This window comes from Vanessa tameamea, chromosome 16, assembly GCF_037043105.1.
Source record: "Vanessa tameamea isolate UH-Manoa-2023 chromosome 16, ilVanTame1 primary haplotype, whole genome shotgun sequence".
Classification (NCBI taxonomy): Eukaryota; Metazoa; Arthropoda; class Insecta; order Lepidoptera; family Nymphalidae; genus Vanessa; species Vanessa tameamea.
Genome location: NC_087324.1, coordinates 2,273,933 through 2,296,578, shown reverse-complemented (window position 1 = coordinate 2,296,578; position 22,646 = coordinate 2,273,933). Strand labels below are relative to the sequence as shown.

Genomic DNA, 22,646 nt, shown 5'->3' with positions numbered 1-22,646 from the left:
AACAATTTAATTTAAAGCTATTTATAATCGTGAACTGAACTGAATTAAAAATAATTATGATTAATGAATAAAAAAAATCTATAAGTGTCCCACCAGTGGGGTAAGGCCTCCTCACACCCTACTAACCGGAATACGAACATACTAATTATTGGTGCTAGTCGCTAGAATATATGATGAGTGGATGGTACCTACGCAGATGGGTTTGCATAAAGCCCTGCCACCAAGTAATTTTTCTTCCACCGCCAAGCACGAGTCAATGATAAATACAAACTAAGTACTAGCGTGCATTGGCAGATTCAGGAACATCGCTTCCAAACTGAATTATTCTTTCTTAAAAATCAGTTGTTGTTTTGTATGTCCATATATTTATATAATACTAGCTGAACCTGCGCGAAATTTATAAAACCTAAACTTCCAACTTCCGTTTTACTCCACCCGAGTTTCGTATCCGTACTTAGCGAATATCTACACCTTATATGGAACCTACCTGCCAAATTTCAAGTTTGTAGGTATTATAGTTTCGGAGATTTGAATGGAATTTTGCTTTTACATATATGGATTTCAATTCTTTAAAAAGTGGCATTGATAAATTAATAAAAAAATCATAACACAATAAAAAAATATATTTAAATATGTTATAACATGCTTATATCATTGCAATCAATGTTCTAAACAGTCTTCGGCCTGCTTCACTTGTTGGTACAACACTTCACTGTTACTCCTACGTTCCTTCCTCACTTCCTCGTCCGCGAAGCCGAACTGATAATTACGAGACATGAAGTGGAACGCTGCTATCGAAGTAAACACCAACCCGGTGTAAATAAATGACTGGGTTTCCTAAAATAATTACAAATACAATTCAATGTTACATTTTATTTGAATGTTGTAAGTCTCCTTTTTGGTTAAAATGCTTACACTCAAATTCTTTGTATTCGCAACATAACTATAGCATTCTATGGCTTTCACTAAACTACGAGTAGTAAAGCTACCCGACGCAATCCTTGGGATGCTTCCAAACCAAACCAAACCTGGATGCTACTAGGACGCTATCGATCGAAAGCTTGAGTGCCATTAAAATCATCCACAAAAACTTAGTCAGTTCTTAAAACATTCTTGGATTCAATGCGTATAAGTGTACATTTTACCCTCTTATTTTTGTCAGACAAGTCCAAATAATATCGATAGCTAATCTTTAACCTGACAACGAATATTTACTAAGATTTAAAAAAAAACAATTAGTATGTATCAATGATTGTTTTTTTTTTTAATCTTTAATGATTTTAAATACATATAATATAATTGAGCCGAGATGGCCTAGTGGTTAGAACGCGTGCATCTTAACCGATGATTTCGGGTTCAAGCCCAGGCAAGCACCACTGAATTTTCATGTAATTAATTTGTGTTTATAATTGATCTCGAGCTCGGCGGTGAAGGAAAACATCGTGAGGAAACCTGCATGTGTCTAATTTAAACGAAATTCTGCCACATATGTATTCCACCAAGCGTGGTGGAATATGCTCCAAACCTTCTCCTCAAAGGAGAGGATGCCTTAGCCCAGCATTGGGACATTTACAGGCTGTCAATGTAATGTAATGTAATAATATAATTACCTGCTTATAATTAATGAAGAGTCGTGTTACAATAATTATTATGACATTTCCAGCCGCTTCGGTTAACAACCAAAAGGCCGACATCACTGCCTTCATGCTCTCCGGTGCCTCTTTGAACGCGAATTCGTTACCCGTCACCGCGAACAACACCTAGTGACAATAATAACAACATCAAGAAACACACACCATATAGAACGCTGATATATTTTTTGTCACTCAATGTAGTAGTAAACTTAAATTTAAAAAATGTTTTTATGTATAAATAGAAAATAAAAAAATAACAATTTGTCTGACTAATTAAAAATAAAATTATTAATGGGAATATTTCAATGTCTTTGATTGTATTGATAGTTCGCCAGAAGGCTATGTATGAATTTGTGCTGGATATCCTTGCAGCAAATAATACGTATAAGTATATCTATTTTAGTAGTCAGGTGTTAGGTAAAAAAAGTAAAGCTTCATTCACACTTGCTTCATACCGAATTTCATCGAACTGAACAGTGATTTGGATGTGAAAGAACAACAAGACAGACTTTCGCATTTATAATATTAGAAGATATACAAGACCTACTGAGACAATAACACAAAAAAAGTATAAAAAAGTAAATTACTGTGCAAACGTCATTGATAATCAATTTATAATTCAATCATTTTATCTATTGCTATTATCTATTTACTCTCTAATATAAAAAAATGAATTTTCTTTTGTTAAATTACATCCATTTCTAATCTGGTGCCAACAATTTGCCGTTGATGGAACTATGCCAGATAACATCACACAAGTGCCAGCAACAACTGTACAGAGAACGAGAACGTAACATTAAACGTACTATCCTCATCAGTAACAACTAACTCTAAACACAATGTCGAACATTGTAATAATATTGTAAAATATATCATGAGGAATTGACTACAATACTTATAATATTATAAGAAACACAAATACCGAAATTGCGTAACAATGAAACTCGATTTGCAACATTTTTATTACGCTTTTGCAAGCACACACACAACTGTGGTGGTGCCACTCACACATCGCTTAGTTATCCTAATACGAATAAGCAACACTTGATGTTACGGTGTTCCTCACCGCCCCAAACACAGTTATTCAGTTATTCTAATAATTCAAATTGTATCATTATAGGTAGCCCACTTGTTTAGCTTTGTTGCCCACTATGGTTGAACTGTTACGATATAGACGAATGCTCCCGATAGTGGACCACCTTAATGTATTCCGGTTATTATGTTGGAAAGACGTTTTGGCGGCGCATTGTGGATAAAAGTTTGATGTTTCTTATATTAGCAACTGTTATATTTTATGGTCATCCTTCTAGATTTAACATTACCGTTGCTAAAAGACCTGATTGATTGAATTATGCCTTTACAACTGAAAGATAAATATTGTATTTTGACAATTCGATTTAGAAGTTCGAAGATTCTATAGATCTAATGATTAACGTTGCCTGAATATACAAAGCCGATTCCACTCTCTCCACTCCATTGATTTATACATAGTTTTGAGTTTCTTAATTCGCTCTAAACTATATACGAAGCACAGCGTAAACTTCAACTATAATTAAATCATAAATCACGTAATATCCTATTGGAAAATAACAAATAATCCACTTCAAAGTTATCGCTTAATTTGTTAAATATTTAAAAAGGTGATAGGAGCATTCGCCGAAACTAGCTTGCAATAACGATACATTAGTGGATTCGTCGAGATACACATTTCACAGCTTACGTTTGTAATATTACAACAAGGAACTCGTAATGTATTTTGTATTTAACCGTGCACCAGACACCTACTGCTGCATTCTTGTGCTTGCCTATCTGAATACGACCGACACAGAAACGTGAGCTTATAAGATATTCGACCGCAAATAAAATTAAACTTAAACACAAATTAATTTATTCAACGTAGCATTACAGTTATTGTTATTCATAAATTTATACATCTATACTAATATGAAAGCAACTCTGTCTATATCTCTGTCTGTCTTCCTGACTGTTTTTCTAACTGTTTGCTTTTACACGGTTAAACTGAACCGTATTTGATGAAAACTATTGTGAAGCAAACTTGAACTTATTACGCCTAACACCTGACGATTAACTCTAGCGAAGCCGCAGGCAACATCTAGTATTTATAATACTGTATTTTGGTTTAAAAAGTTTACCATTGTTCTTGCAGGTACACGTTACCATGAATGGTGGCACACTTATGTCGAAGGAAGGGATAACACTTTTTACAGTCCCTCAATGGGTGGGACAGTTACCTTTAAATTATAATTCAAATAAAAAGAAAATATCACTGCAATTTGTGCTCTACAAGAAGACGACATACAAAGAAACGTCTAGAAACCTTATGTCCCTTGAGCCTATAATTACACAGGCTAGATTTCCCTTTACACGGAAAGATAATACAAGCAATAACAAGAAGTGTTAAGGTAACTGGTCATCGGATAGTAATTGTTAAGATAAGAAATGTTTTACAAATTGTGTTCAATGGTTTCAAAATGGTATGTTAATTTGTCGAAAACGTATCAACAAGACGAAGTTTGCTAATATTCATTCCGAACACATACATGTTATACAAAAACTTGTACACTTAACACCTTAAATAGGTCATGTACGGCGAAATTTTACGTAAATGGCGTCTTAACGTCGACCTAAGTCGGTTCATATTCAGCCTGGATTACAGCAGGGCTGCCAAGGTCTTTTTTTAAACTTTAAGCATTATTTTGTTAAACCAAATTATAAGGATATACGAGGTTAATCCTACTAATATTACCTGTACCACCCAATCCATCAGACCTTCTACTGCTTAACAGCAATACGTGGTATAATTGTGTTCGGATTGGAGGGTGATGGAGGGTGAGTGAGCCAATGTAACTACAGACACATAATATCATAGCACACAAGGTTGGCGGCGCATTAGTGTGATGTATGGAATGGTTATTATTTCTTACAGTGCCAATGTCTATGGGCGGTGGTGACCACTTACCATCAGGTGATCCATTTGCGATTTTGATTTACGAGTAACGAGTCATTAAAACTGTTATTAAACTGTAAGCAACACGCATCGTTAATTTTTTTGTATGATATAGATAGCAAATGGGACACCTGATGGTAAGTGGTCACCGTCGCCCATAGACAATAGCGCTATAAGAAATATTAACAATTCCTTACATCGCCAATGCTCCACCAACCTTCCCAAGGTTGATGACTAAGATGTTATGTACCTTGTGCCTGTAGTTACACTGGCTCACTCACCCTTCAAACCGGAACACAACAATACTGAGTACTGCTGTTTGGCGGTAGAATATCTGATGAGCGGGTAGTACCTCACCTTGCACAAAGCCCTATCACCAAGCAAAATCGTTACATGAATATATGTTTTAATGATCCAATTCTGGACCAATTGATAGTGATCACCACAGCCTGTCTACACATTGACGATGTAACAATGTTAACCATCTCTTTTACCGACACCGACCTTGGGAAATAAGATGTTATCTTCTCGAATCTGCAGTTACAATCTCAAAGCACAACACAATAACATTACTAAGCGGATATTAGTAACGTAAGTGAAATGTTGTCAGCCCTGAATTAACTTGTATGGTCGTTTCGACGAAGTTAGTCTGCGACATTTTATGTCTGGATTTCAGCAAAGGTTTGAGACCTATGCACATTATGAGTATTTATTATTTTAGTATTGTATATACTAGATGTTATTTAATTTCGATTTAATTGGATTACTAGAAACTATTTACCGGTCGAGTTATCAATTATTTGTTTTAGTGTGACTCAGATCTGAGGTACAATAAAGCACGGGATGCAAAATAAGTAGCCTTAATATTGCCCTTGCCACTAACCTTGCCACTAGTAGCTTGTAATTTTTTAATTGTTATAAATAAATAAAAAACATTGTTCAACATTGTTTGCCTTGTTACCATTGCAACATGAATAAGAAAAGCTAAGAAACACCACACTTTTTTGTCTCTAAAGTATTTTATTGTTAAACCTCGTTGTCGCCCGCGACTTCGCCTGTGTTTTAGGAGTTGGTCGTTAGGCGTTAGGCATAAAAATGTCCTTCCTTGGAGGTCAATGACCAACACACAGACATAAAGACAGACAGAGTAACTTTCGCATTAATAATATTAGTATAGAAACTTTAATTGCAACTAAATAAAGATACAGACGATTGTTAATTAAGTGGCATCCCAATAAATAGATACTTATAAAACTCACCTCTGCAGTCGATATGATCAGGAACTGAGGTAACAATAGCGCCATTGTTATGGAGTTCGGTTCCGTGATCGCGACTATTTTTGCCGTCTGAAAATATTCAAAATTGTTTATTCATTGTAAACTTGTTTAAGATAAAAAATCCGATATGAAACAAAATAAGCGAGTCAATATCCTATGTCGTGGAAAATGTAATTTAATTAATAATAATAGTCCTTACTGCCGTAGACATTTGGGTTCCCATGACATCTACCAGTTGTTCGATCAAGCAGATACATTAACAGTCTCAATGGGGCAAAATTATTCTGTACAGGTTTATTTAATGTATTGGAGAATATAATAATGTGAATAAGAAGAATAACATTAAAAGAAGAAGTTCATTCGAATCGTACAAGTTTTCTCACGATTTTTTTCTTCACCGACGAACTTCATTAACACAAATAATTAGTCTCAAGAAAACTGAAAGTTGTATTACTTGCCCAGATACGTATCAGGATTAAAGATTAGGAATCACTTGTTGTACAGATCGTGTCCTAGCAAAGCCATAATGATCAATTCGTTGGGCAAATAGGAATATTATTTATGTTTTTCGCAACAGAAATTCTCCTATATCAAATAAAAAATATTCTCAATTTTGGGTCCACTTCTAGCCTCATATGTTCATTCAGAACACAATGTTAAATATGATACTTTATGATATCGTCACTTACGTAATCATCTCCGTTTTTGTCTATCATTATATTATAGACGCCGCCATTATCCATCGACATCTCACTCAAGACGACTTTATCTCTTACTCGTATGGAGTACACCGACATGAACACTTCCATTTGTACGCTCGCGCCGGCGTAAATGTACGTTTCAATTTCATTCCTCTTTTCATTGAAGAGCGTTACGTTTGTTAAATCTACTCGATCAGAGACGAGAAATCTGTAAATTGATTCAAATCTTATACTAGAAGGAGATGAAAGAATCAAACTTTTGAGAGTTTGTCGTAAGAAGTCATACAACATATAGTACAACTTCATCATCATCATAATCATCGCTAGAGGCGCTGATGGAATTTGCATGGTTAAATACAAAGGTAAATTACTTTAAAGTTTACTATCAAACTCGTAATAGAGGGTGATTGTGAGCAAAATATTTTTAAAGCAACGGTCACATTTACGCGGCCATATTCAAATTCTAAAAATAAAAATTCGCAGATGGACGCTTAACTTGGCCTTTCTGGCTTAGTAATGTGTTCATTTCATTCCTTCAAAATCAAAATTAAAATATACTTTATTCAAGTAGGCATTTACAAGCATTTTTGAATCGTAATTTTACAAAACGATATTAAGTGAAGCTACCACCGGTTCGGAAAGTAGATTCTACCGAGAAGGAAATGCAAGAAACTTAGTAGTAACTATGTAAAATACAAAGTTATGTTAGTTTGAACTATGCCCTTCCCTAACAAATACTATTAGTAGTAATAAAAAAGCGGCTCTCCTTTTTAAAAAAAGTACAGACAATAAATAATAGTAAATCATAATATATATTTGCCCAAGCTAAAGAGTAAAAATAACTAAAGAGGTTTAATATTACCTTACGAATGGCAACCCAGATTTGCTCTTATCCACATTTTCATTGAATCTAACTATATTGTTGCCATTTACAAAGAAAGATATCGCTTTCTTCTCGTTCAATGTAAATAATTCATCCCTAGTATCAATACAATCACCGCTTATGTTCAGTCGGATATCTTCTGTTCCTTTCACCTGCATGTGTTTATTTGTATAGTGCGAAAGAGACGGAATACTGTAAATTATTCCTTGTTGATCGTTTTGTATGGATATAGGGCAAGGATTACCATTAAATATACGTAATTGAGAATATCCTAGTTGAGGTAATTCTGGATATGTGGTCTGAAAAAAAGGATTTAAAAACGTATTTATCAAGTAACTTAATTTATGCGGGAAGATTGAATGAGCTTGTGAATGAGTTATGTCTCTGACCATAAATCAGAATCATAGCTAGAGAACTAGAGGTTCGGCAGACGACTGGCAGGTTCTCTTATAAACGGTTTTATAAAATATATTTTTGTTAATGTTTTAATTCAGACGACGTTTTAATGACTAATTTTATTTCTTGCCGTTTAATTATTCTCAAGCAATGGCAATTAATTTCATTGTATGTTATTTAATACATAATATATAATGAAAGCAACTTCATCCCATCATTTGGATATCATATCATTTGGAGGAGATGAACCTTACCTTGATATAAATCTCGACGAGAGCAGAGGCAATGAACGCGACGCCAGCCAAAACGCCGCCTAACGTCAGTTTGTGGAGTGGATTTCTTAATATATTATATTTTTCAAAATATGGGTAGATGTACTGAAATATAATCGAATACATTACGCGTATTTATTAAAACAAAATTTCAACGCGACATAAAATATCACATGATCATTATAAAAATGGTTGAAAGTTTTGACTTCCTTTATTTGTAATAATTATAAAAAAAATAATTAGTATTAAATGAAACCTATATATTTTCAAAATATTTAACAATTAAAAACGTAGACAAAAAATATATTAGTATGATTAACTTTAAGCCCACTAATATTATATATATAATGTTGAATGATAACGTTGTTTGTATTCAATCATTAACTGACGTGTCAATAATTATTATTTTCATTAAACACACATCTTCCCAGATAACATGTTTAGAAAGATAAAGTTTTTCACGCGAGTACGAGATGCATTATAAACATTCTTGCCTGGGTTTGAACACGGAATCATTGGTTAAGATTTACTTCATATAAAATTTGTTGAACGAATTCCATTATTATATTAGAAAAACCTGTGTACAACCTTTATGATTATAAAAGTAAATTACGTATATTATCAAATTTAAATTTTAAGGCTGGTATTCTTTTCGTAATTCCAAATTCAAAACCAAAACTAATCGTTACAATAGATACAAAACAGATTATAAACAAAGAAAAGTAGCTTAACAAGGCATGCTTACGTGAAGACGAAAGAATATTGTTACAGTACAGTTTTTTTTTTTAATTTGTCATCTTTACCTTTTGCGACAGTGGTATCAATATGAGTATACTTATAGGACCTATCACTTGTAATTGATCCGGCTTAATTGTTACGAATCCGAAGCGACCATCCATCTTCGTAGCCTGAAGCGTCCATCTTGAACCCTTTAATAACATTTATATATGAAATTCTATCTCTACGAGCGTTGAGTATAAATCGTTGGATATTATAATTAATTCTCTATTTATTATAAAAGTGTGTAAGACTATCAAAAAAAATTGAAGAACGTTATCCAAGAATATTATAAGATATATAAGTACAATATGAAGAATTTCCGAAAATAATATCGATAAAAATAAAGAAGCAGAAGCTATTATTATTTTTTTTTTTATTATTATTTTTTTTTTTTATGTCATAGGTGGCAAACGAGCAGGAGTCTCACCTGATGGAAAGTGACTACCACCGCCCATGAATAATAATAATAAAAATAATAATCTTAATAAAAATCATTAATACCTACTATTAAAGTAAGAAATATATATCAAGCTTAACAAATGCTAGGCCAGATCTAACTGCTAACGGCCGCGAATTCAACAAAGCTCAGGACAAATATTTATTTAGACTATAATGACGTTTGTCGTAGCTTCGATGTTTGCGCGGTGTGTGTTTCCATTCTCCGGCAACATGGTTCTTACATTCATTGAGCCACACTCCAAATATATAATAGAAATACTTACTATTTTTGTATTCTAGTTTCAAGGATGAGTAAGTACCGCTATTGGAACTACGGGTATAAATTATATAACATCGTAGATCCCAAGGTAACAAACTTAAAGTGAAAAAAGTGGTAGCTTCGCTAAATATAGTCTGTTATATATATATATATATATATATATATAGGTAAACAATTCAAAAATATTAGGCTTGTAAAAGCCTACCTGAATAAATTATATTTAGATTTTTATTATTTAAATAATATCCAATAAATCTTACCAATTGATCAAGAAGCGCCCAAAATACCGGCAAAACGGTGAACAAAGTCAGTATTGATAGAGTTTTCTTCACGTCCCGTATGAAACGCTTGTCGTATCTGTGTTGCGTGCTGTCCAACCAATGAGATTGTTTCTCGGTTTTACCTTTTATTAAAGCGTTTTTAAGTCCCAACTAAAATTTAAATTATTATTTTCAACTAGCCACTATCGTTGGCTTTATTTATAAAGTCCTTTGATTTTTTTTTTCTTCGCAGATTAATTATTTACTACAATTTGATTATTATGTTGACATAAAAATAATAATAATAAATAATAAACATTGGACAACAGCACATACATTACTCTGATCCCAATGTAAATAGCTAAAGCACTTGTGTTATGGAAAATCAGAAGTAACGACGGTACCACAAGCACCCAGATCCAAGACAACATAGAAAACTAATGAACTTTTACTACATCGACTCGGCCGGGAATCGAACCGAAAAATAAATTGTTTATGACAATTTTTACCTTAAAAATTTAAAAACACACCTGCCCTGAGTTTATTTATAGCCATTATGACTGACTTTATTTATTAACAGCCATTGTCAGACAATATGATGTTTTATTTAAAATTTATAGTGGAATAAAGTCACAAACAAACATATATATACATGAAGCCTAAAAACATAACATCTTTGCTCACTTGTGTAATAAAACAATACTTTCTTTCCTTCATAAATTTTTCAACAAAAAACCCAACCCGTAATGCTTAAAGTACATTTACTTATATCTAAATCGCAATATTTTTACTTTTAATATTAATTTAAATAATATGTTCAGCAAAATAATGACAAAATAATGATAAATCATCATTTTCACACTGAATTAATGACACCAGCGTCTTCTTTGATCAATTTAAGGAAAAGTAAATTTTAAACACATATATAGAACAGTTTAAATAACATATAATGAGTATTAACAAAACAACTCGGACACAAAATTTACGAATTGCAAAAAATACGTGGAAACAAATAATTTACCATGAACAAACATATAGGCTACTAAGAGCTGGTACAAATGTCAATATTTTTATTTACAGTCCGAGGGACGATTGTGAAAATACGATTGTTATCAAAACATTAAAAAGGTAAGGTCATACATACATTTTTCTATAATAATAAATCACAAGTAGTTTTTTTCTTTGTAATGCCTAACTTAAGAAAAATACTAATACTATGTGCATAAGATATACAGCGTATACAATATATACCAGAATATACGGCGTGTTTCAGAGATAGCTTTCAGCCATTTGATGCAAATGACAATACCGGATTCAACACCAGCATTCATGCGTGTACAACAAATATTTTTAACAAAAACAAAAACGGAATTAAAATAAGAACCTTTAATAATGAATAGTGAAAACTCTTGTATTTCTTTGTACGTTACGCAGAAAAGCTCATAAGAAATAATTTTGTATCTAAAAATATTATCTACGAATTTTAATACACATATGTTCGGAATAAGTACATACGTGTACCATATCGTTAAAAATAACGATGTTCATGTAACAATTAAAAATATTTTTATGTAGTCCTAAAACCAATCATTCTCCCGATTTTTTGCGTTATGTAACAAAACATAATTAATTTACGAGCGGAATTTCTTGTGTTTGTGGTATTGTGTTTATAAATATATATGTAGTTTGTATTACATTTTTACGTCCAATTTTTATTATAACTGTTGGAGCGAATTTGTTAAAGAGGTTTCGGTTCATAAATTGACACGTTTACATTAACATAATGCTAATAAAGACATTTAGATTTTAGATCTATAATACATTGCTGTGTATGGCTTGTAAAATTAATTTAGAGTGGGGCAAACTTCTTTAGAGTTTCGGGCACAGTCCCTTAGGCTATAAAGGTGACAAGTGTGATTCCATATACTTGTATCAGCATATACATATATGTATAGTATGAAAATTAAAAATCAAGTAAATTTTCTACTACTGCTAGGCAAACGCCACCTTCAGTGGACTGCTAGTTTATTTTTACTTGGAGCTAGACTTAAAAATTAAATTTTTAGGCCATATTTTTTTGTTACTTCAACGAGTTTTCTAGCTAGAATTTAAATGTAATGTTTTTATATGTAAAATTAAGTACCTCACTACAAACAAAGAAAGCCTGATGTACGTACGTTGTATGTACGCGTATGTTCAAAAATTAATGGATTTTGCAATCTCGACTACATCCATCAATCTCCTACGTGACAATGACGAAATAATCTGTGTCCAGTCAGAACAAACAAAGCTATTACGTATTATTAAGAATTCAATTTGACATCTCAATATACATTTATTTTGGTTATCCATTTTAAAAATAAGCCAAGATTCATTTTTCATAATAAAACTTTTTTAACACAAGACAAAAACAATATTACGAAACGTCAAACAAATAAACAAACACAGTCATATAAAATAGCAGAAGTAAACAATTAAACTAATATTATTGATGTGACATAAGCAGAGATGAATATTGCGTGTAAGTGAAACAAAATGTCTACAAGCAACTAGTTTTTCCGTTACAGAATACTCACTGAAACGCATTTAACAAAGTCAAACAAAAGGTTGCCCTCCGGTCTCTTCATGACGTATTTACTCTTAGCGCTGACGAAAACCACTAAGAAATACAAAATTAATTTAAATATACTTGTAATTAAATAATAAAATCTCGGGTACTAAGATGTTCCTTGTGCCTGGTCTGACCTTCAAAACGGAACAAAAAAATACTAAACATTAATTTTTGACGGTAGAATATGTAATTAGTGGGGGATGCCTAACCAGACAAAGCCGTACCACCAAAGAAACACATAAACATATTTATGTTTACCTTTTTAATGTACCGTACTATAATATGACACATTTTTATTTACCTAACAAACAAAACCATTGTCAGAAATAATACGAGAATAGACGCCCTTAAACAAGATAAGAGCTAGGTTATTCAAATTAGTGTTATATAATTATATTTGTTTACATTTATGAGTATATAAATAAGATAATTAAAATTGAAATCGCAGATACCATATCAGCATTTCCAATCTCTATTTATGAATGGTTTAATTCATTCGATAATAACGCCAACAGAGGTTATTACGAATCTAGTAAACTAATTACGTTGGGTTATACGTTTAAAGACTTTGTTTTTTAAGAAATTACTAATATTCCTATTTACCCCTCAATGGGGACAACAATAGCCCAAGGGGAACCTGGGACTTTTATATCGCTAGGCGGCCCGTAAACCGCTGCGCATAGCGCTATTGACGCTTGTTCTAATGGCTAGCATTTAAGACCAAGGTCCTGTATCAAATTCCGGATGGGACCGATAAACAATTATCAGGGTTCGAAAACTTCTCAGTAGCAGGCCAGAGTTAAGAAATCGACAGTGTTATCTCGATAAGCACTTACAACCAAAGATCTTACGTCTGAAATCTCTACAGCTGTTCCGGCTCGCCGTTCCATAAGATTGGGACATTGAGCGGACAGAAAGTGCGCTTATAATATGTTCACATATTGTTATGAGTACAGTGCAGTTGACTTATCACCAATAAGAATAGAATACATTGTCGGGTCTATGAGAATGACATACTCCTTTTTATTCTTTACGGCATTTCCACAATGAACTCATGAACCCATTAGAAACTTTGGAAAACACGCGAAGTATTGTTTTATTGTATAAACACGCTACTTGCGACACGCCTGGATAGGTACTACCCACCCATCAGATATTCTACCGTGAAACAGCAAACTACTTAACATTGTTTTGCTTCGGGTTTAAGAGTGTGTCAGTGTAACTAACGACAAAAGGACATAACCTCTTAGTTTCCAAGATTGGTGGCGCAGTGGCGATTTCATAAACGTCTAATATTTCTTACAACTTAAATTTTTATAGGCTGTAGTGACAACATGTACTTTGGATAACAATAGAAGAGGTCATTGGGAGAAATGCAACAGAAAAAATCTGTTATTTCATTATAATACCGAAAAAATAATCTACTTACCAATGGAAATCAACACGATAAAACCTGGAGCGCCGAAAGCCAAGGAATAACAGTCCTTATCACCAAAACAATGGACATCCGATCTCAATATAGGTGACACAGTTTTAGCGATCAGACTTCCAGTGCATATATTAAAATATAAAATACTGAAATACAATGCAAGCTGTTTCTCTTGCTGTGGGAGGACGAACTGGTCACCTCCGAAAGCAGTAACACATGGCTTTATACCTCCAGTACCCAATGTTATCAGAAATAGACCAAGTAATGTGCATAATCTGAAAGAAAGAATCTCAATTGACCTTACTTACCCAAGTTACTTACACACAAACTGTCTCAATGGTTTAGTGATAGAAGATCGATTTCAGCCAAAATAACTAACAATTCTGTGTACGAGATATTAAGCTTTAAATTATCGCAGCCCGTTATTTTGAAATTTGGCTCTCATGTTTCGCCGAACAAGCTCAAAATAGACTCATAAAAGCACTTCGGAATCGTCATGTCACAGTGTTGAATTAAATTTAAAGCTACCACCGGTTCCGAATGAACCGGCAAGATTAGTCTCTCGCTTGTCCATCATTAATTACAGAGTACATCACTAATTATTAATTCTAATATGTACATACACAAAACAAAAATTAATAAAATAAATATTTAAAGAATAATAGAATTCATACAAAATACAAATGAAAGTTATACGTGTATAACTTGCTCGTGAATATTTCCAGCCTACTATTTTATGGAAAAAGCCTTAAATATGTTAATTTCCTAATTATTCATTTTATAATTAGCTTGAAGCGAGAATATTGCAATTAACCCAGAGTAATCAGTAACAAATTTAACTTCATATTGTAATACAATCTAATTTAGTTTACGAACCTTTAACAGTCGCGAACAAACTATTTAAACAAATATAATATATAATCCTGTATACTTTGTGTTTATAATTCATCTCATGCTCGACGGTGGAGGAAAACATCGTGAGGACATCTGCATGTGTCTAATTTCAACGAAATTCTGAATTTTTATGTGCTCAATTTATGTACATAATTCATCTCGTGCTCGGCGGTAAATGTAAACATCGTAAGGACCAGCATGTGTTTAATTTCAACCCGCATTGGAGCAGCGTGGTGGAATATACTCCAAACCTTCTCTTCAAAGGGAGATGAGGCCTTAGAGCAGTGGAAAATTTACATGTATGTATACTTTGTTGGGAATTGGTATTTACACTCGTCTATATAATATAGGACTGATGTTTTCACAACAGGATCCCAGAAAGCGTTCAATAATATTCAATTGTATAATATAAGAAACGTTTTTCTGTTAAGGAATATTATGAAACTCATTTATTTTTAGACGATTGCACACTTTAGAAATGCAATTGTAACCTACAACAGACTATATAAAATAAAATGTTTTATTATTTTGTAGTAAAACCTATAATTTAACTTTTCAAAAATAAATTGGCCCGCTGACTTTTTCCGATGTTTGTTCTTAGCTTCAGAACCGGTGGTAGATTTATGACATTCAATAAGAAAGTATAACGTAACATACGTAGAGATTTAATATTAATATTCGTTATTAATATGTATTGGACTGGCTTAATGTACTTTAATAATACCATTTTTAACTTGTAGAAAAGTTTTTTCATCCAAATACAGCTCCTAAAGTTTCTTAAAATAGTAAATTAAAATAATATAAAAAGTAATCAGTCTAAAAAAAGGTTTTACTATTTATATTTCTTACCTTTTCGGTATTTCAAGATGAGGTATAGCAGTTATGGCTACCAACATATTTCCACCCGCATAGACGAACATCAAGTAGAGGATTGTCCTAAAAAATAAAATAAGATTTCATTGTCAACAACAATGTCGATCATTGATTACTTACAATATTTTAAACAAAGCCAATTCATAAGAACCAAAATCGACACGCAATCGAATTCTCAAATTCAGAAAAACGAACGCGGTTGCGTTTTTTTATGCGTAAATCGTTTTAATATTTAAGATCGTTCTACTTTCAATGTAGTTTCAATGTTGGTTTAATGATATAGGTGGCGGGCGGACAAGTTGTCCACCTATTGGTAAGTGGCTACCGCCGCCCACAGATATTGGCGCTGTAAGAAATATTATCCTACACTTCCTTACATCGCCAATGCGCCACCAACCTTGAGAACTAAGACGTGCCGGTAGATACACTGGCTCACTCCCTCACACCAGAACACAATAATACTTAGTTGTTCTCACCCAGATGGGCTTGCACAAAGACCTACCACTAAGTGAAGCTTTCCAACTATCATATATATTCTACAAATAATAAAACCTTAGTTTTAACAAAGCAATTTACATACAACATATACTGTGTTATGATTAATCTATTAATAATATTATTCACAGATTATTTATTAAAATTTCGAAAAACAACTCCGTATGTTTTTTGGATAATCATTTATATTTTGTCATTTTTACTAGACTACAGATTTTTAATAGTATTAAGCGATGTTACAGAGATGTTAATTACGGTCTGAAGAGAAAATTTATGAAGAGTATAATCAAAGTAATTACACGCACATGGGACTTAAAATGATAAATGCCAATCAAGTAAATATTTTGTTCGTTATGACATTGTTGTTATGACATAATACTCGTACTCACCGAAATTTACCGAGATAGTTGTCAGCGAGTATGCCGCCGAGGATCGGGAAAAAGTACACGAATGTACTGAAAACGTGATATATTTCTGTCGCACCTTCGTCCGAGTATCCGAGTTTACTGCGAAGGTACAGCGTGAGGAATGCTGAAAACATTTACACACATACAAACAAGAAAAAAAAAATTCAAACCAAAATTAAAGTATTCTAATACTGGAATTCCATTTCTTTGTATGTGTGAGAACTCTTATGTAGTGTTTTATTCATATACAATTATATATGTGTGCTCAGTAGAGAAGAACAGAGCAACTCTCCTACCCACGTGACAATGGGAATTTAGGTAAAGTGCAACCATCAATCAAGTTTGCAAGCGTTTCTATCAAGCGTATTGTGAGAGGTATCACATGGTCACGTGTATCCCCTAAGTTAAATTGAAATAGAATTAATACAGCGGAGTATAAATGGTGATCGATTCATTTAGATAGGATCTACTTTCAGAACTCGTAGTAGTTTTACATTTAATTCAATACTTTATCTACCGTATTGATATTCTGGACCCGGAAGGAAATTATTTTAATATACATTTTCAACCGGAATAACAAACAGAAACATAGCAAAACATGTTATATTGTTAAAATACATAGCGCAAATAAGTTTATATAAGTATAATGTAATAACCCACCTCTCATACCAGAGTAGGAAAATCGTTCGCAGAACTCGGCAATCATTATTATTATTACTATTCGAGGAAAGCGATCTCTTTCCTAAAAAAAAAACATCATAATATTTATATTACATAAAAACTAAGGTTTTTTTTATGGTATCCACCGCCTATAGACAATGGCGCTGTAAGAAATATTAACCATTCCTTACATCAGCAATGCGCCACCAACTAAGATGTTATATCCCTTGTGTTAGTAGTTACACTGGCTCAATCACCCTTCAAACCGGAACACAACAATACTGAGTACTGCTGCTTAGCGGTAGAATATCTGATGAGTGGGTGGTACCTACCCAGACGGGCTTGCACAAAGCCCTACCACCAAGTATATATTTTTCACTTCAGAATTGAGAATAAATGAAAAGTAGTATATGTTTACAGCAACAGAATAAAATCATATCCCAGCGTGAATCGTGAGAGATTTTACGCCTTAAACACCGATTTGCGAATTTATTCTATAAATTATTAAAGCCAATATTGTGCTGTAAACTGTAATACATACATGGAATAGCAAGCAAATGATGATGATGACGAAAATATCTTTATATATTTATTTAAACAATGCTGCGTCTCATTCTTTCAAAGTGCAAAACAAGGAAAAAGAAAGATAAACAAATACTTAAATGAACACCCGCTTATAGCTCTTATAAATAGTCAGTATATCGTTAAAAACCCTTTTATGTGAACGGTTGCAAGAGTTTTTCACGAAATTTACAATAAAGTAAATATCCCACTGCTGAACCTTCCCTGGCCTATACTCCCTTTTAGGAGAAGGCTTAGAGCTTATTCCGCCACGCTGCTCCAACGCGTTTTAAAATTAGACACATGCTGGTCCTTACGATGTTTACCTTAACCGCCGAGCACGAGATGAATTATGAACATAAATTGAGCGCATAAAAATCCAGTAGCGCTTGCCTGGACTTGAACCCGCAATTATCGGTTAAGATGCACGAATTCCCTCATTAATCACCAAGCTGGCACTATTTCGTCTCTAACGAAATTTAAATTTAAAACATGACGAACGTCTTATTAGCGGGCCCAACGGGAATATTTTTCGAGGTAAAATAGTTAAAAGAGGTTGAATATAAAATTAATAAACTAATCTATTGCGGGTTGGTGGTGCGGCATTCCATACGACTTTTTCCATAAGACCTTTACCACTGGTTCGAGAGACGTTTTAAAAACAATTTAATTAGATGTAAATTCAATAGTGCTCGCTTGGGATTAAATCAGCAATCTTCGAGCCAGACCCAACTGAGTTCACTGAGCATCCTATTCATTGAGCAATATCGGTAATAAGGTGATTTTTGATTTAATAAAATCAGTCACATAATTAACGTCAATTCGAAAATTATTTATATATGATTTATTACTTACCAATCACCAAAACATATCGGATTATATGTCTATATCATTATAAAATTCACATTTCACTTACAAAAAAAATAAATGCAAAAGCTTTTTTTTTTTTTAATTTAATGGTACTAACCACCGATTCCTCTCCGCGTTTCACATTCACAATATCCCTTGATGCTGTCATTCTTAAAACCTACTCACAACGACTAAGATAAATGATAAAACATCTCCTAATATATACATTTCACTCAGCAAACAAGACGTTATAAAATATTACATATCTTATTAAAACATACAACAAAGTTTGGACGGTGAAGTATATTATTATATTTCATCGTTATAACTTTATAATATATAATAATTTATTTATTACTAAATAACCGTCTTAACTTAAACGTTATAACGTAATATATATATATAAAGTTACTCGTGTTAATATATTACTTTACTCAGTTAATTAGATAGTGGTGATTTTTTCTACATTTATCGTTATATTTCAGCCGATTTACTGAATTATAAACCTAAACCTTCCTCGCGAATCACTGCGTCAATTTGTAAAAACCGGTTGAAAATCTGTTCAATAGTTTTTACACACTCAGACTGTTCGTCTTATAATATTATGATATGATAACTATTTCATTATTACTCGAGTTCCTTATCAAGGAATAGTTGTGTCTGCGGTTCCCATAGTCACTATGAAAACTATTTTAGACAGCTGTGTATGGAATACTTTGGGACCAATCGATTTGTAAACGCTACTTGATTTGTTAGAAAGGCATTTTGCAAGCCGGGTACGATTTTCTCATCACAAATTCTACCGCCAAGGTTGGTATCGCATTGAAGATGTGATATATTGTTAAAATTTGTTACAGCGCCAATGCACAGAACCTGCAACCTTATAAATATTATACACATCATATTCAATGTCACAATCTCGCGTTACACGATCCAAAGCGCCAATTTTACTAAGAAATTATAATTTTTGTCGAATCAAAACGTAATCTTTGTCATTCAGCCGTTCTAACACAACGACACAGTTGCGATTCGGGCGAATGTGGGTCGAAATATAATCTGGGTAGTAGCATGACATAAGTAAGTAGACTTGGCCATCGTTTTCGATTAATCTGAGTTTTATTTTTGCGAGGTACAGTTGAAATTGGATCAGAATAGAATGGGGAACGAATCATAATCGTTATATGTGAGTAGAATTATCCCCAGTACTACGTTTGGTTTTGAGCATTAATCATCGACATTGAAGGCATATCAAGATCGTTACAAGATTGTTAGAAAATAAGTCACGACTATTATTTGTTTTATTTTTTTATTTTAGGGAAACAAACAATGAGATGACTTACCTGTGGCAGCAAGGGGAGTGTTCTCAAATCGTGGAGATACGATAAATGTTAATTTTTTAGAGGTTAACGTGCAAACTGACTTTCCTTATCTATCCAGAGTCCAGTAGGACGCGAAGAGAGAGACTAAAAGATCAGCTTTCTCCTTCGCGGTATGGGCCAATGGCTCACCGTGTATGACCAAGCAGAGATGGAAAAGAAGGCTGACAAAGTATTCCTAAGATTAGAGAGACCAGAACGCACGTGTTCCTGAAGTGAGGCACACCAGTATTTCGCTAATTCTGCCATTGTAGTCCATCTTCACCTTAGCAATGACGTTTTTGGATATCCGTTATAATCCGTTCTGAATGAGCTGGTGTTTACATGACAAGAAACCGATACGTTAGTCCAGGCTTGATATCGTACCCGGTTTCATCTTGACACCGTTTTGCAGAAAACCAAGGCTAGGACTTACCACCAATAAGCACTGCAAAATACGAAATTAACAGTTCCATACCCTGAAGCGCCATATCGGCGATAGAGACAGCAAAGACGTCGAGTCATCCGGCGAGAAATACGATATAATTCATCTCATCATGAATTTTATTTCGTCTAGTCAATTCGGAAACGACTTGTACGTCTGTACGTATTTACATATCGACAAAAAAACTGAGAGCATTAAATCTATTTGTTGTATATATCCGGATACAGCTATTTATTCAAAAAATATATCTCTTTTTACTATGTCAAGGAGTCTAGGATTCAAATCCCGAATGAAAACCAGTGCTTTTCCTGTACCTTAATTGAATTTGCCGTCGTATCAGATTAAGACATTAAGGGAATACGGAGTACATTTATATTTGTGCACACCCTTGTACGTTCTGATATCTCCTACGCAGTAACCTTATTTCTTTAAAGAATATATATTGTGGCATAAATCGGTCTGGAGGTAATTATCAATAATAATAATCATTCGGTTTCTTCCCTGTGCCATGAATATATAATTTTCCGTTTCATGTTCTAATACTCACTATCCTCAAATATACAGAAAGGTACCGTTCAAATAAACAAAAACAGCAAGAACAAAGAAATATATGCAAAACAAACATTATAATATATACATATATTATAGTTAGTCTCATCACAAATATTAACGCAAACATTTGTTTAATAGATTAAGTTTCACGCCGCCGCCACGCCCTTTCTTGCAATAAAAGTGATCTACGATGTTAAATAAAATATTCAAACATATTTACTTTTTATTGACACAAAAACGTTCAACTTGGCCAATTAATGCATTTAAATATGTTAAAAATGGTTAATTATTCAAAATATTTAGTACAAGATAAAAATGAAAAAAGCGTCAAAGCTGTTGGCAAAGTGTTAGTGATTTTATGTTAAGCTAGATAAGTTAAATTTCTACATTATATCCATTAATCTGTTAAATTTCTACATTAGATCTGTTCACACACGATTTTTTAATAAAACAAACTTAACAATTATAACATAATTTGCATTTTGTTGCTGATTTTCTCTTAGTCGTCTCACGCACCCTGACATCTCGTAAGCTCGAGCGTCACTCATGCTAATGCAGGCTGATAATATTTTAAAGTAGAGGGGCGCGTCTTCGTGAGTGAGCAGGTCTATATTATATTAAATGTCACAGAACTACAACTTTTAAGGATTGATAAAAATCACGTTAGCAACCATTTTAAAGTAATTTTATAATTAAATACGGCTCAATTTAGATCTAAGAGAGATTTAACTTCGCCCATTATTAAACTGAAGTCTTATGTTAAAAGGAAATCATCAATAGACGAAGCTTATGTATTCATGTATTTTTTTTATCTTAAAATACATAATAGAAAAATAGATACAGCCTATTCCAATCGAAGAAGGAATGGAGATAAATGAGTTATAGATTTACGTAGATTTGCTAATATTGTGTGCTACCAACATTAATCTATCATTATTATTACATAGTATAAAACAAAGTCGCTTACCGCTGTCTGTCCCTATGTATGCTTAGATCGTTAAAATAAAACACAAGGGATTTTGATGCGGTTTTTTTTAATAGATAGATTTATTCAAGAGGAAGGTTTATATGTATAATACATGCACAATATAGTAGAGAAACACTGATAATTTTAGAGGTTTCTGAAGTGATATCGTAAATAAACATAATTTTTGCGCTTATATTGTAAACGTTGGCTGAATCCTTCGAGATAGATCAAAATACCATACTACAGTATTATACAACCTTAAAAAGGTCTATATTACTAGGTACTATATGTCAATCTCTTAGGGATAGCCCACAACAACCATTTTTTACCCTTTACTTTTTATGGCTTATTTTCGAAGCGATTTTAAGCAATACAGCATCAATCCTTATCTAATTAAGTACCTTAAATACATTGTGCATTCAATATAGATCAATATGGCCCTTACAGCATGTAATTTAAATGAATATTTTCGAAGATATTACAGATTTAAAACGCAGGGACGGTTTGTATTGTCTAACGACTGACAAACTGTGAACGTTGTAAGGCACTCTGTAATATATTTAGTATCAGCATTGCACCTGTGCAAAGTCGGGGCGAGTCGCTACTTTGGTTGATTTACATACAGAAAATTGAAAACAGTATTTAGTTGATTATATATT

At 33.0% G+C, this 22,646-nt stretch overlaps 1 protein-coding gene across 1 annotated transcript; it reads right to left on the bottom strand.

The window, feature by feature from the left end:
* Window positions 1-607: 607 nt before the first annotated feature.
* On the bottom strand, window positions 608-18,846 carry LOC113395748 (peptide transporter family 1-like). The gene is made up of 14 exons (XM_026633418.2): window positions 18,787-18,846; window positions 17,259-17,340; window positions 16,581-16,722; window positions 15,673-15,759; window positions 13,930-14,204; window positions 12,466-12,548; window positions 9,890-10,060; window positions 8,935-9,060; window positions 8,114-8,236; window positions 7,443-7,762; window positions 6,569-6,788; window positions 5,862-5,948; window positions 1,611-1,760; window positions 608-837 (listed from the first exon to the last, which is right to left on the bottom strand). Exons 1-14 carry the CDS (start codon window positions 18,835-18,837, stop codon window positions 661-663), a joined length of 2,094 nt encoding a protein of 697 aa, XP_026489203.2. The 5' UTR covers window positions 18,838-18,846; the 3' UTR covers window positions 608-660.
* Window positions 18,847-22,646: the final 3,800 nt, after the last annotated feature.

Coding starts and splice junctions, on each gene's coding strand:
- LOC113395748 (XM_026633418.2), bottom strand. CDS start 18,837: ATGACAGCATCAAGGGATATTGTGAATGTGAAACGCGGAGAGGAATCG. Junction 12,549..13,929: donor TATCGTGTTGATTTCCATTG/GTAAGTAGATTA, acceptor TGTATTTCTTAG/TGGTTTTCGTCAGCGCTAAG. Junction 10,061..12,465: donor ACTTTGTTAAATGCGTTTCA/GTGAGTATTCTG, acceptor TTTAAATTTTAG/TTGGGACTTAAAAACGCTTT.